The 14,809-nt window shown below is 38.9% G+C and overlaps 1 protein-coding gene across 1 annotated transcript; it reads right to left on the bottom strand.

The window, feature by feature from the left end:
- Positions 1-647: 647 nt before the first annotated feature.
- On the bottom strand, positions 648-6,355 carry steep1 (STING1 ER exit protein 1). The gene is made up of 7 exons (XM_018728484.2): positions 6,099-6,355; positions 4,208-4,325; positions 3,994-4,035; positions 3,430-3,574; positions 3,104-3,193; positions 2,645-2,737; positions 648-1,097 (listed from the first exon to the last, which is right to left on the bottom strand). Exons 1-7 carry the CDS (start codon positions 6,220-6,222, stop codon positions 1,035-1,037), a joined length of 675 nt encoding a protein of 224 aa, XP_018584000.1. The 5' UTR covers positions 6,223-6,355; the 3' UTR covers positions 648-1,034.
- Between the last annotated feature and the right edge of the window lie 8,454 nt (positions 6,356-14,809).

The raw sequence follows: 14,809 nt of genomic DNA, 5'->3' as shown, positions 1-14,809 counted from the left end.
AAACCATCTGGCTGCAGACCAGGGCAATGCACTGATTCCAGTCCTAATCCCACTGGCGGCAACCACAGCTCACACCTGACAAATCACTGCGTTCAGTGAACTGGCAGGCTTTCTCCCCTCAACAGAAAAATAATCACGATCAAAGTTACAGAACACAGTCAGACACACAGTTCCTATTTGTGATGCAGTTTGTACCACTTATTTTTTTGAATTTACGGTTCAAGAGAAATGAGATTCAACCTTGTGGTAATTAAAATGAAGGGGGGAAAAAAAAAAAAAAAAAAAAAAAAAAGACTTACTAGTGAAGAGAATTGATGGAATTTTCTTGTAATGGAAATAAAGAAGAACATTCAACAGGTGCTACTGAAGTTCCAAGCTGTGTGATTACTAAATGCTTAATTTCACAGCAATATAAAAAATATGTAATTGTATATACAATAATAAATGTAGATAAAGTATAACATTTTAAATCAAGTGTGTTGTATTGAAAAGTAGTTCACATTTAGCATACATATCACGCTTAATACACACTCCCAAAAAAATTGAACACGACAAAAGAATAAGAGATTCAATAAGTATGAATTTTTTCATCCTTATTCTTATATAAAAAAACCTTTGGAAAAAAGAAAGGTATTGAAGTTTGCTTAAAAAAAAATAAATCCTATTTTCAGTTTATCCATTCAAATCAGCAATTTCTCCACATTAAAGATGACCTAGGAGGTTTCTTAATAAAAATGAAAAATATATCCTTGACACAATGTGGGGAATGGAGGGGAATCAAAGAGAAACTACTGGCATTTGATCACACAAATTATGAGGTGTTCAAACAACCCATATCAAAGCAAAAACAGAGTGATGCCTGAAACATGAACGAGACTTGGGATTAGAAAGGGGAAGAAAAAACAAATATTGATGCTTTTTTCTCTGTCCAGCAAAATCCGCTATAGTTTGAATTAATCGCTTACGGACACATTAATAAATTTGGGAGAATGACTGGGAATTACTATGTCTTCACTCGTCCCACGAAGATCTGTTCATTTGAACTGATTATCGATGAGTGTTCCTTTCATTTTGGCCTTCTTCGCCTCCAGTTCAGCCTGTTGATATAACAGAAGACAAAGACTGAGTACCACTGTAGCACTATGTACCCTGCCTCGCACCCTATGCTTCCACACCAAGTTCTAGAACCACTGTGACTCTCTACTGGAAAAGCAGTTAATGAAAGCCAATAGATACAGTAACACTTTTAACTCATATTCTCCTAAGAGCCAGCCATTCACTATTGTCCACTTTTTTTTTTTTTTTTTAATTCTTTCCACACTCACAATACTACATGCTTCAGCGCTGAGTTGACATGTAGTGTATAGAGGACACTAGACTTTTAAGTGAGAGAATGACATGTTTGGAGGATGAGGCCTGGAAAACTTGTTCAAAATCCTAGAAATATATCCAACAAAAGCTTTTTTTTTTTTTTTTTTTTTTAAACTGTGTCTCAGGAAGAAAGGAGTAAAAACTAGCATGTTCAGATGTAACACACTGTATTTTGATAGGTCAACCAAACACTTGACCACTAGAAATGGGTGTAGTTTGCACAACAAATTAAAGGAACAAGCTGCTGCAAAAAGACAGCATGCCTTCCACTTACATAAAAATATTTATTCAGCACTCAGCTGGGAATGAACATTTTTATGCACTACAAGTGTTGCTCAGACAGTATGCCGTCACCTGTCTGACACAAAGTTAGCCAAGGATGTGTACTCCAGAAACTGCCTGTGCTCTGGGAAATCTGTACTTTGTAATGTGGCTTCTGTGTAAAAATCATCACTTGAGAACTTATGTTGCTGAAAGGAGAAACTTCAGTGTTTAGACAAACTTTTCTTGAAATATATACATGAAGCATAAATGTCATGAAAAAGAAATGGACTGCAAAGACGTTCAACTTTTTGTAAGAAATGAAAGACATTTTTACTTTTTTAGGGAAAGAAACAAAATATTGAACATCTAATTAAATTATTAATAAAACATAACAGTGTAGGTTGCCTTGGACAAAGGTGTCAGTTAAACGAATGTAAAATTTAAGCATTAGAAGATGTAGAAAATGCGCAAAGTAAATAAGCCATACTTACTGCTGTCAAAAGATATATATACATACACATATATATATTATATAATTTCCCTTGCTTATAATCTATTCCGGTAAACTGCACTTGACAAAGGCATCAGCTAAATAAACAATATATAAATGCTGATCCAGAAGGTCATTACAAAACATTCAATAATGTTAGAGGAATATTTGTACTACATTATCAAACAATTTCTGACATGATCAGAGTCTCAAATGGAAAAAAGTTTGAGATTCTGAAGCTCATACAGCACACACACAAAAAAAAAAAAAAAAAAAAGATTCAATTGTAATTTTAAGTTTTGATAAAGAGGCCAACCTTAAATGTTGAGTTTGCACTGGAATCACACAGAGATATTTCACTGCCCATTACCACCAACTGTAACAGTTAATGATGACTTGCAGCACAGTAGGGCAGCTCTTGATAAGGCTGTCTGAGGAGCCAATCACTCCGTCTAATGATGACGAATGCGCATGCTGAGGTGCGAATGTAAATGTGAGCCTATCAAATGGCCGTCTCACCAGTTCCTGCAGCCTTCTCTTGCTCATGCCTTTTCTTTCCAGCTGTTTCTCGATCACCTTAGCGTTCTGGGCGTACGAATCAGCAACTTCTCTCTGCAAAAAGAGCAAAATATTACTAGGCTACAACTATTTTGTATTTCCCCTACTCTAAAAATGACAGAGTATTTATATACAGAACTGTATACATCATAGCTCAAGAACCAAAACCATGTTTAAACAATGCTATCACTTGCGATACTGTACACAGTTTCAGTAATTAAATGAGGTCATTACTGTAAGCTCAAGTTTAGTTTATTCACAGACATACATATATAACTTTACTTGAACACATTTCAACATTTTTACAGATTAAACACGGCACCATACGTGTGTGTCTGTGTACACTGATTTGTTAGCAATCTGAAAACTGAGTGCGGCACCATTTAAATGATTATTAGCTGAGTAAAACTTTCAACGTACTGCTTCAATCTCCTCTTCCTCCTCGTCGATGGTAGAAACGGTGACTGAGCTGAACTTTCCCATGTCTTTTGTTCGCTTGGTCATCATCACCTAGAGGAGACAAATGAGGTGTTGTTATTCCTGCCAGATACACTGCAACAAGTATGAGGTCGAAACACTGAATACAGAAGAAAACCAAGACAAGTAAAATTAATCAATTTAATTACAGGACTACTCAGGCCTTCGAATGGTGTCAATGTTTTTTCATTGTACTTTGTGCAATAATAAAATACAAGAACATTATCCTTTTACATTTTTACAGCACAAGTCACTCAATAAGAACATACCCTGACTTTTTTGGGGGCCTCTTGTTTCTGGCTGTATACACTGGTATTGCCAAATCCTTCACCAAACTTCACCACTGCACCATCAACAATGAACGTAACTGGTGTGTTCTTCTGCTGGTGATAATAAAACAGCAGCAGACCACACCTGCAGAATACATACACACCTCAGTACATATATAAAACAGATTAACACAGCATCAGATTTCTGTGATGAAAACACTGCACTGAAACAAAGAGAGGAGAAGAAGAAGAAGAGGAGGAAAAAAAAAAAAAAAAAAAAAAAACACCCACCCACATTCTGGTAGAAACTCATAAATGCTGACCCTTAAGAACATTTGAGTTGCCAAGACCATGAGGTATAACAGGAAGATACAGCCAATTTAAATATGAACTGTATGTTTTTAGGATTGTAAAACACTGCACTTTAAAATGCAGAAGTCAATGCATATATAAACTTCATAGGCACATTAAAGCAAATTCAAATACTGTAAGAATTTACTCTTCTTCTTTCAACCTGAGTCAAACAAAAGTGGACAACAGCTGAGGACTTAATGCATTACTTACTTTCCACATTTCTTTCTAAACTGCCGTTCAATTCCTTCTGGTCTATAGAAAAACAAAAAGATAGCAGACAGTTTTTAAATCGGTCTATACTGTAGAAGAGCCTTCCCGCTATACTACACATAATAAAGTCTATACTTGATGACACCACTAGATAATTTCACAGATTATATACTAAAATACAGTAAACAAAATATGAAACAAAGCTCTGCCGCACCTTTTGAGATAAACACTTTCCTCCTCTTCTACATTACAGAATTTATGTGCATGTTTGGCTGCATCAATCACTCTTGCTTTGTCCCGTGGCCTCATGGGAAGCTTCTCAAGCTGGCAGTCTGTAAAGCAAAATAACACGAAGGTTTAACCATGAATTATGGCCTGTCTAATTCAAAATTAATGCAACAAAAACCGTACAAAGCCAGTAAAGCTACATATACAACCCTTCATTTACACCATACTTCAGTATCATATCATACAGAGCGACAGAGTGGATCTGATGCTCTGAAGATGGGGAAAACTATAACCACACTATTGAACAAAACCAAAAAGTGCAGCAGTTTTTCAGTAAAAGTATAATTTTCTGAAATACACCACTGTCTAAAATCTTGTTCCTGATGTTGACATTACCACCAGGCCTACCAAAACACACTGCCTTCAAACATCAGTCTCTCACTATGGATGAGAAGTGTGTTTTTACAGACTAAGCTATTGGTAGGGCAGCATTAAGTACTTTGTCAGAACTTTCTGACACCAACTTCCCCTGGTAAGAGTAGTCTAAGATGTTAGTTAGAGTAGCAAGAGGTTACTTCTGTGGTTCTGAGGGACCAAGCTCCCGTTGTCCCTCAGAACTGCTGAAACCCTCCCAAAATTCAAGAATTTCATAAAAATGTCCCATTCTGACAGATTTCTCTTCCAGTGAGCAGTGTTGACAACCTCACCAGTTAGTTCAATTTCATATACTATGTTTTTCCACGTATTTGCTGGTACAAAATACAAGTGACACAAACAAGCAAAACAGTGGAACTAGACAATTAAGGTGTGCTCACAATTGTACTAATGGATTACTACTCATATGACAGCATCTTAAGCATTAAAGTACCTTGATCAAAGGTGCTACAACAGCAAAAGAATGGATCTTAAACCAATAACCAGAAGGCTGAGTGCCACTCTTTAATTACTACACACATTATACTGGTACCATAAATATAGCTGGCCCGCAGTACTACTGGGAAACTACAAGCATACAAGGTGAATCATATTTGACTATGCCTGTTAAACAGGCATCATTCATTAACTGTACAAAGCAATCCACTAAATGAAGTATTATAACAACAATAATAATAACTGAGGCAGGACAGTGGCACAGCAAGTAGCGCTGCTGTCTCACAGCATCTGAGGGGTGCGAGAGAAGTGGACTCGCTTCCTCAGTCTGTGTAGAGTTTGCATGTTCTCCCTGTGTCCACGTGTCTGCTGTTCAGATAGACTGGTGACCTGTAGTAAGCGTGAGTGACAGAGAGACAGTTTGTTTCACTAGTGTATGGATGTAAGTAGTAGTGTATCTAGCAGTGTAAGTCACCTTGATGAATAAGGTGTGGGCTGATAACACCACATAATGCTCATTGGAAGTCACTTTGGAGAGAAAACAATCTCCTCAACTAAGTAACGTAACTGGGAAGTTTTTGAAATCATATCACAGGAAAGTGTAAGAGTACAACATAAAATGTGTCCACTCATCACCCTTCAGCATCCGGTGGAACTTGTTAGTAGCATTTGATTTGGTACAAAGGCAGAAAACGCAGTCACCATGCCATGTGTCATCAATATGAGCACAACTGCTTATGAAGATTGCCAGGCAGGCAGCAGACTGACAACCTTAGTGATTAAGGATGGGAGCAGCATGTGTGTTGTATTTCTTGCTGCTCCCACTTTGAAAGGTGTGTGATAAAGGAATATGTAGTTTTACTGTTGGATCTGTAGACTCTTCAAAACCAGTGAATCACGTTCGGTAATCCAAAGGTAACAAATAAGAGACACTGATTGGACAATAAGCACGTTCACACAGCTGTTCGGCCAGCCAGTAAAGCGTCAAGCGCGGCGAGTTTAGTTACCTAAAACCAGTACCATCTGCCCGCACAGGCAGTAATAGACATGGAGCGGCTTTTCTCCATCGTCATACTCCTCCCGGTCGCGAGTGTCCGAGCAAACGACACTCCTGGATACCACTTTCGGCATGTTTGGTGAACTTTAAAATAAAATAAAATTTATTTGATTTTTTTTTTTTAAATAAAAAAAACCTCCTTAAATCAACAAACTTTAACACTCTCTGCTGCCACCGCTTTTAACACTTCGTCCACGACTATATACGTCATACGGGCGACCAACTTTCGCTCCTTTTTCGGTGACTCGACTGGAAATTGGTTTAAAACTTTACGCAGCGCGCCCCCTACAACCCCGGAGGAGATATTACATATATGTGCCAGAAAAGCGGTGTAGACCCTGCGTGACCGCTGACAACGACTCCATGATGAGGCAGGGTTGTGTTCATCTATCATTTTCTTTGTGTCTTAACGCGCTGATATTTGCACGTCTAAATTATATATAAGAAAAAGTATTTCGTTTAGTGAAACAGGGTGCCATTAGGTATTACTTTAAACACTGATTTAACACTAAATGCCATCTTCAAAGGTCACATAGTAGAGTGCTACCCAAGTGACTTTACAAGGGTTTATGTACTTAAGAGGGGGGCATGGTGGCGCAGCAGGTTTGGCCAGGTTCTGTTCCCAGCAGGTCTGGGGTTCAAGCCTTCTTTGGGGTGCCTTGTGACAGACTGGTGTCCCATCCTGGGTGTGTCCCCTCCCCCTCTGGCCTTGCACCCTGTGTTGCCAGGTTAGGTTCCAGTTCACTGTGACCCCTGCTTGGGCCAAGCACCTTCAGAAGTGTTGCACGCACACACACACATGCATGTGTGTATGTACTTATGCAGGGTATTCTTTCTCTATCAATTCAGGGTAAATACCTTGATCGAGGGTACTATAGTAGGAGCTGGCCACAGGGACTCTGAAGAGTCTTAACCACTACACCACCTGCTGGCCCAGAAACTAAAAAACACATGCTAGAATCATATATCATTATCAAAGCAATCATTTCAAAAATATGGAATATGAACTGTATTTTGAGTTGTTTTAACACCCTGTGAAAAAGTTAAAACACTTTTTCTTTTAAATCTGAAAATGAAAGTGCATTGCCAAATCTAATTATGATTGGCGAATTAATCTTACTTTGATTTGTTTCGCAGAGAAAGTGCCAAACAATTATGCCCATTTCAGTAAAATACCAATTAGGAATATTGTTTGAGGAGCTGCAGCTAATCAAGTCAAGTTAACAGTTCAAGATAGTACAATGGAATTCTCATTTGCAGCATCTATTTATATAAATTAACAACTAATTATCTCCTGGCTGTCCTTCAAACCAGACCAGACCTCATCTTCCTTATAGATCTAATAATAGCATGTGCTCTTATTAGCTAAAACTTAATCGTTTTTGCCAGAGCACAACAAAAAGAACACTGAGGCCGAGAAGCCCGTTTTGCCCCCAGTCTCCATTCACTGAAACGTTCTGTTCCGGAACGCCGGTGCAGCTAATTGATATTCTCATAGAGGTTCCTCTTTGTGTTTATTCCATCCTTTTGTCCAAGGTGGTTGTCACAGTCATCAGTGACTTAGTTTTATTCATGAGCCACACAAGTGCCTGTAATATCCTTCACCGCTGGAGATCTCCTCGTTGCTCCTTCCCCTTAGGAAATGATGAGCGTCATAAATGACTCTCAGCTCTGGCGAGAGAACACCTGCAGACAAAACTGTCCTATGAATTATTTTCAGATTTCCTTTTTTTTTGTTATTTACCAATAACAAGGTGTTTATTCATCAACAACACATTTTTTATTCATGAGAATTATTTTTCAGTTTTTTTCTTAAGAAACAAGTTACTTGTAACTTGTAACAAGTTGTTTTTTCTTCTTTATTTAGCAAAATTATTCTTGTTTCTTTTTTGTTTTCTATAAAAAGTTTTTTTTATTACTTAATCATAATTTATTTTTTTCCATTTGCATTTACATTTATTCATTTAGCAGACTCTTTTCTCCAAAGTTACGTACATCTCATTTACAAACACACACACACACACACACACACACACTTGCTGATCCGCTTGTCCCATATGGGGTCGCGGGGAACCGGAGCCTACCCGGCAACACAGGGCGTAAGGCCGGAGGGGGAGGGGACACAAACAACAGGCTGTTATTTATTTTCGTAAAAGATATGTACTATTTTCATAGAGCTGGTTGTTTTTCAGGAGCAGTTCATACATTTTTTGACAGTGCAACAGCTGCTGCTTCCAGAGAGCTGAGCTCTCAGTGTTTTGTCCACAAGCTCAGCTCCCCACTAAGCTACATACTGTCTTATAAATTTATAATCATATAGCAAATTATGATTTTTAAAGGTGTTCATTCAATTTCTGGTGACATTGCGGCACAGCAGGTAGCACTGGTGCCTCGCAGCTCATGAGATGTCAGTTTGGATGTGGGTTTGAATCTAGCTCACTGTGTGCAGTTCAGGGGGTAGTAGTGGTCCAGAGCCTAACATGGAGAATAAGATGGGGTGGGGCCTTACATCTCCAGGGATGTGGGTTTAGAGTTCGGTTCAAATTCATCTCAGTCACTGAGTAGTTTGCATGTTCCTCCTGTGAAACTGGGTGTTTTTGTTTCCTCCCAAAATCCAAAGACATGTGTTTCAGGTGACCTGGTGACACTAAATTGCCTTCTATTGGGTGTGTGTGTGTGTGTGTGTGTGTATGTATGTGTGTATGTGTGTGTGTCTTTCATTACCCTGAAATGGAGGTGAGTGCCACTTAATTCAGGGTGTAATGTACCTCATGTCCTGTGTTTCTGGGGTAGACTCTGGACCGCCACAGCCATGCAACAGACAAGCAGTCAGTAACAATGCAAGGATCACTGGAAATAAATCCATAAACCCTAAATATCTCCTTTCTGAAGTGAGGTTTCACCAACAGTTAAAAGTAAGTCTTTTCTGAGAGTACTTTATGTAAACATAGTACTCACCCCAGAGGTAAGTGAATATCTCACAAGCATACCTTTAAAGAATCCTATTTGTCTCCCCAATTTCTTCAAACAATACAATAAAAAGTAATTACGGTAAATACTTAGTGTCTAATTACCAGGAAACGGTTTCTGCAAACTGGTATAGCTTGGCTGATTAAGGGGGGAAATCTTAAGATTATTTGCTAACGACTTCCTTTCTATGGAGTAATTAATATGTCATTCAGCTTAATGAGGAGGGTAGCAGTGAATATCAAGACTAAATCAGGGCATGTGTTGATCACGAATGACGTGTCTATACAGCAAGGTAGTGGTGGTGCTACCTCTGCAACACTGCAGCTCTTTAATGAGTTTCATAGGTCATTAAAGATTCATTTCTAAGAAACTATAAAGAAGCAAATTGTATAAATAAACACCATGGGGTCAGTTCTGTGTATTATTTTTCTGTTCTTAATTTCCTAAATTATGTTCATTAAAACAGATATATAAACAGTCTTCACTGGTAAGGAATTATAAATTAATTCATGCAATATGAGTAAATGTAATAATAATAATAATAATAATAATAATAATAATAATAATAATACACACACACACACACACACATTTTCTGAACAGCTTGTCCCATATGGGGTCACGGGGAACCGGAGCCTACCCGGTAACACAGGGCGTAAGGCCGAAAGGGGAGGGGACACACCCAGGGCGGGACGCTAGTCCGCTGCAAGGCACCCCAAGCGGGACTCGAACCCCAGACCCACCGGAGAGCAGGACCCACTCCAACCCACTGCACCACCGCACCCCCCACATATAATAATAATAATAATTTATTATTATTATTATTATTAGTAGTAGTAGTAGTAGAAGTGGTAGGAGGTATATTTGTTCATTTATGTATTTATTTACTTACTTATTTCATTTCAACTTGTCTCCAAAGACATTTACAGTGTCCTAGCCGTTATTCTTGGGGAAAATATTTATTTTAACGATTATGGGTAAGTTTTTTTGCTCAAGGGGACTGTAGCAGCAGGTGGGATTCAAAGCTGGGTCCTGCGAATGGAGGGCTGTAGCTTCAACGAATATGCCACCTGCTTTCCTGTTACCTTAATTTTGCTTAACCTGGCAATAATTGTTACTTAAGGTTACTTATGCTTTCTACCTTGAGCAAAAAATTAGCGACGATGCAATTTGGCTCCATCGCATGAGCAGAATTGGATTACCTTCAGTGGCAATCCTTAAAAGGGAATGAGCAATTTTACACTTCACCTGCCTGACTTTTATGCAGTGATAATGGGTTTATGGGCTTCAGTGTAATATATTAAACTCTGTATGCAGTAAAAGCACAGTAAACCTCATTAATCAAAACTGCACTAACAAATTGAGGCAGTGACCTTCCGGTACCCCCAGCTGTAAAAATCTGTTGTGTCTGGGTCTTCTTGGCTGCACACCTCTTCTACATGTAGCTTCTTCCACAGTCGCTCTGTTTCCTCTGCGTTATGGCATAAATCACAGTATCCTTTAGTTTATTCATCTTTTGGGCTTTTCTCTCAATTACTTGATGCTTTTCTCCTAAAAGGTTGCCCATTTCTACAGTATTAAACTTTTACTTCATCAGATCAGGATGATTACCTTGCTCAAGGGTACTGCAGCGAGAGCTGGGATTCAAACATGAACTTTGAGTCCAAAGGCAGCAGCATTAACCACTGCACCACCTGTTGCCAGGGTGACAGCATGGCACTGAAATTAAGCTGTCCTCCAGAAACAATACGTTTTAGATTTATTAAATGTTTCTCATCAGCTTCTGCACATTTGCTTTCCAGTATCAGCACTTCTTAATGCTGTAAACTGTTAAAGAAATGCATCCATTTGTTTCAAATTTTATTTTCTTTAATGGTTATTATGTATGGTAGGGGGTGTGGTGGCACAGTGGGTTGGACCGGGTCCTGCTCTCCCATGGTTCTGGGGTTTGAGTCCTGCTTGGGGTGCCTTGCAACGGACTGGTGTCCCGTCCTGGGTGTGTCCCCCTCCCCCTCTGGCCTTATGCCCTGTGTTGCCGAGTAGGCTCCGGTTCCCTGCAACCCCGTATGGGACAAGCGGTTCAGAAGGTGTGTGTGTGTGTGTGTGTGTGTGTGTGTGTATGTATTATGTATGTTTCTTTGCCCACTCTTAATTATATACTAATGATGTTTAAAAAACGCTTTTGCCTATTTGACTTTGACTGTGTCATTCAGGAGTAGATAGTCTGATGTGATTGTGTGGATAGTATTTATTTGTGTATAACACCTACAGGTGATTTCGGATAAAGACACCTGTGTCATTCTTGAGATTATGGAATGTTGACAAACGGAGTCATGTGGTTAAGATTATAATGGGGGACATTTTTCTGAGGTCAAAAAAATATATTATTCCTCCATTTTAAACAGACATTTTTGATGAATGTACTGTATGTGTGGATTATGTGGTTTAAGGTGTTTAAATTATAACATTATCATTATCAGCGTTTATCTGAGAGCTTTACATGTCAGATTTGTACACTGTAAACTGCTTAAAGAAATTTTTCAATTGGCTGGGTTACTTTTACTGGATCAATTCAGGGTAAGTCCCTGATCAAAGGTACTGGAGGTGGGATTTGAAGCTGCACCCTTTCACATTAGTAAGAAGGGCTACCAAAAAAAACTGTGTAATAAATCAATAATGGAGCTATGTTCCCCTGCATTAAATTAACAAAGAAAATTTTTACAATCAGTAAAAATAAACCTGTTTTGAGAGTTACTCACAGACTAGATAATCATTTTTCATTTCCTTCTAAATTTGCCATTTTCTGTGACAAACGTAAGTGCTTCATAAATATTAATATCATGTTGAAATTCTACTGTAAATGATACTGCAGCTTTTCTGCGCATTGAATCCTCAGCATCCCTGACCTTTGGTTATAACATAACATTTATTGTTATGTATTAAGAGCCGTCACTTGCAGTAAAGCCCCTCATTATTTCCGTTGACACGTGGAACTTCGTTTCCAGCTGCTGTGCTGCGTGATAAACGCACAACACCATTAGCAACGGGGACAGCTCAGAGAGCATGTAAATCAGGCACCAGAGCTCCACTGACATTGCTGTTGCTTATTGTGCTGCTTATGTTCATAATTAATCTACATCACCATCTGTAATTTTTCATAACTTGAACAAAAGACCAAAAGTAAACTGGAGACAGTGAAAGATGAGAATGGAAACCTTCCGCCTTTATTTTTGTGCTCCATCTACTTTGGGTGCTCATAAATAAAGTTAGTAATCCCAACCATCAGCAATATTACAATCATTGCTCAGAACCTACATTACATTTATTTAGTACACACTTTTCTCCAAAAGTGACTTCCAATGAGTTGTATGTAGTGTAATCAGCCCACACACCTCATTCACCAAGGTGACTGCTAGATATACTACTTACAATGGGTCACTCATCCATACATTCCTGGAACACACTCTATGTATGTCTTTTGGAGGAAACAAGAACACCCAGAGGAAACCCACACAGACACAGGGTGACTGGGGACTGAACCCACAGCCTCTTGCAGCACCCAGGCACTATAAGACAGCAGTGCTGCTCATTGTGCCACTATGCCACCCAAGCTAGAGCAAGAACCTATTACAATTCACTTCATGGTCTGTGATGTTATAATTTCCTATCTGTCTCACACCCTCACTTTGTTACACGTGCAGAAGAACTGAATATTAGCTCTTCTGTTATTAGTAATATTAGTAATTCTCTTTTTCACTAAAACTATTCTGATGCCCTCATTACAGCTTTTGTAACCACAGTCACGAAAATGTCTTCCTCATCATTTGATTAATCTGAATTTTAATTGGAATTGATAATTTAGCAAAGGATGCTGCTGGAACAGCTCACGAGGTTACAATGGCATTTAACAGGATTAGGGGAACAACTTATTTTATTTGACATGGAAAATAATATATACATTTTAATTAACTTGTTTAAATTTTGGTGGCGCAGTGGGTAGGACCGGGTCTTGCTCTCCGGTGGGTCTGGGGTTTGATTCCCTCTTGGGGTGCCTTGCGACGGACTGGCGTCCCATCCTGGGTGTGTCCCCCTCCGGCCTTACGTCCTGTGTTGCCAGGTAGGCTCCGGTTCCCCGTGACCCCGTATGGGACAAGCGGTTCAGAAAATGTGTGTGTGTGTGTGTGTGTGTGTGTGTGTGTGTGTGTGTGTGTGTGTGTGTGTGTGTGTGTGTGTGTGTTTAAATTTTTGCACATTTCAGGCAGTGTTACTTCTATATGTATTCATGGTGTCATGGTTCATAGATATCAAAAATGCCAGTAAAATTACATTTCATAATTTTTTTTCTTGCCAAAACAGAAAAAAATCATGTTAAATAAGGACATGCATTTTGCATAAACAATCAAGCAAATGAAAGAATGTGACATGGACAGTGGAAGGACACCACATTCATACAGCTGAGAACGAGACTGGGACAAAGTAGCCCACAGGAGGCTGACATCTTCATCCTCCTTATGTTAACAGTTTTATTGTTCCACCTTGATTTAATAAAAATACCCTTTCTTCCCTTGAAAAATACCCTTGAAGTGAACAATCTGTCATGTCGAGCCCTGGGAGTCTGCACTTTAGCCATTGCATCTATGTCTTGGTGCAAACAAGACAAACACATGCTTCACATAAATGTGTGTGAACCCAAGTGTGTCCATAGAGTGTATGTTCCTAACCCCGATGTGTGTGTTTGTAATGGAAGGTTTAGCAGCTTCAGGTTCTCTCTTGTGGCCAAAAAAAAAGAGAGTAAGGTAGAATAAAATTGTGTTACAAAATGTTTAGCAAATCAGTTAGCTGGACTACAGTCTAGATAGATAGATAGATAGATAGATAGATAGATCCAGAGGGAACTTGTACAAAATGCTGAAATTGCCTATAATAATAAATACATAATAAGTATGTAAAAAATAAGATAAAAAAAATAATAAAACAAGCAATGACAATGGTGAAAAGCAAAGGGGTATCCATAAATAAATCGATAAATTGATTTACTTGACCTGCGATAAACCTCAAGGGTGACACAGAGGTAATGTTTCAGTATAACCCTGCTGTGAGCTCCACTTGTCCAGACGAGCATCAGAGTAGCCGCAGATGCATAAGCAGGCAGAGACTTGCCCAGGATCACAGATTCGGTGGGAGAGCAAACATTCAAAGCCTGAATGGTTAGGACGGAAAGTCAATTCCACATGTGGTAAGCACCAAATGCAGTAGAAAGCACAGGGGTAATGTGCTGCAGCGAGAGACAGTACACTGAGCACTTACCATATTATATTCAATAAAAACTGTCAAGTGCACCACAGGCTCCTCCATCACAATAGTTCTGTGAAGACACATCTTGAATAACGTTTCATCATGAGTAAATGCCATACAGGATTTCAGCAAATTTCTACTTGTTTATCACCATAGTGAAACCAATGCCTTATAAAGATCCCAGCATTTTTATACTTTTTGTCAGGAGAGCTGCTGTGTAATGGAAACCCTTCCTAGTGTTGGATAAATATCTCCACACAGCATATAATCCAAAAAAAAAATCATCCGAAAGGAGTCAAGGCAGAATGACATGCGGTGGTTATGCAACGGGGACATGCAAAGTAAAATAATAATAACAATAAGAATACAAACAAGAACACAACAAAAATCAAGGAA

The sequence above is a fragment of the Scleropages formosus genome, chromosome 14 (genome assembly GCF_900964775.1).
Source record: "Scleropages formosus chromosome 14, fSclFor1.1, whole genome shotgun sequence".
Lineage (NCBI taxonomy): Eukaryota > Metazoa > Chordata > Actinopteri > Osteoglossiformes > Osteoglossidae > Scleropages > Scleropages formosus.
Note: the sequence above shows the minus strand (reverse complement) of the source record. Positions and strands in the feature narration are given on the sequence as shown.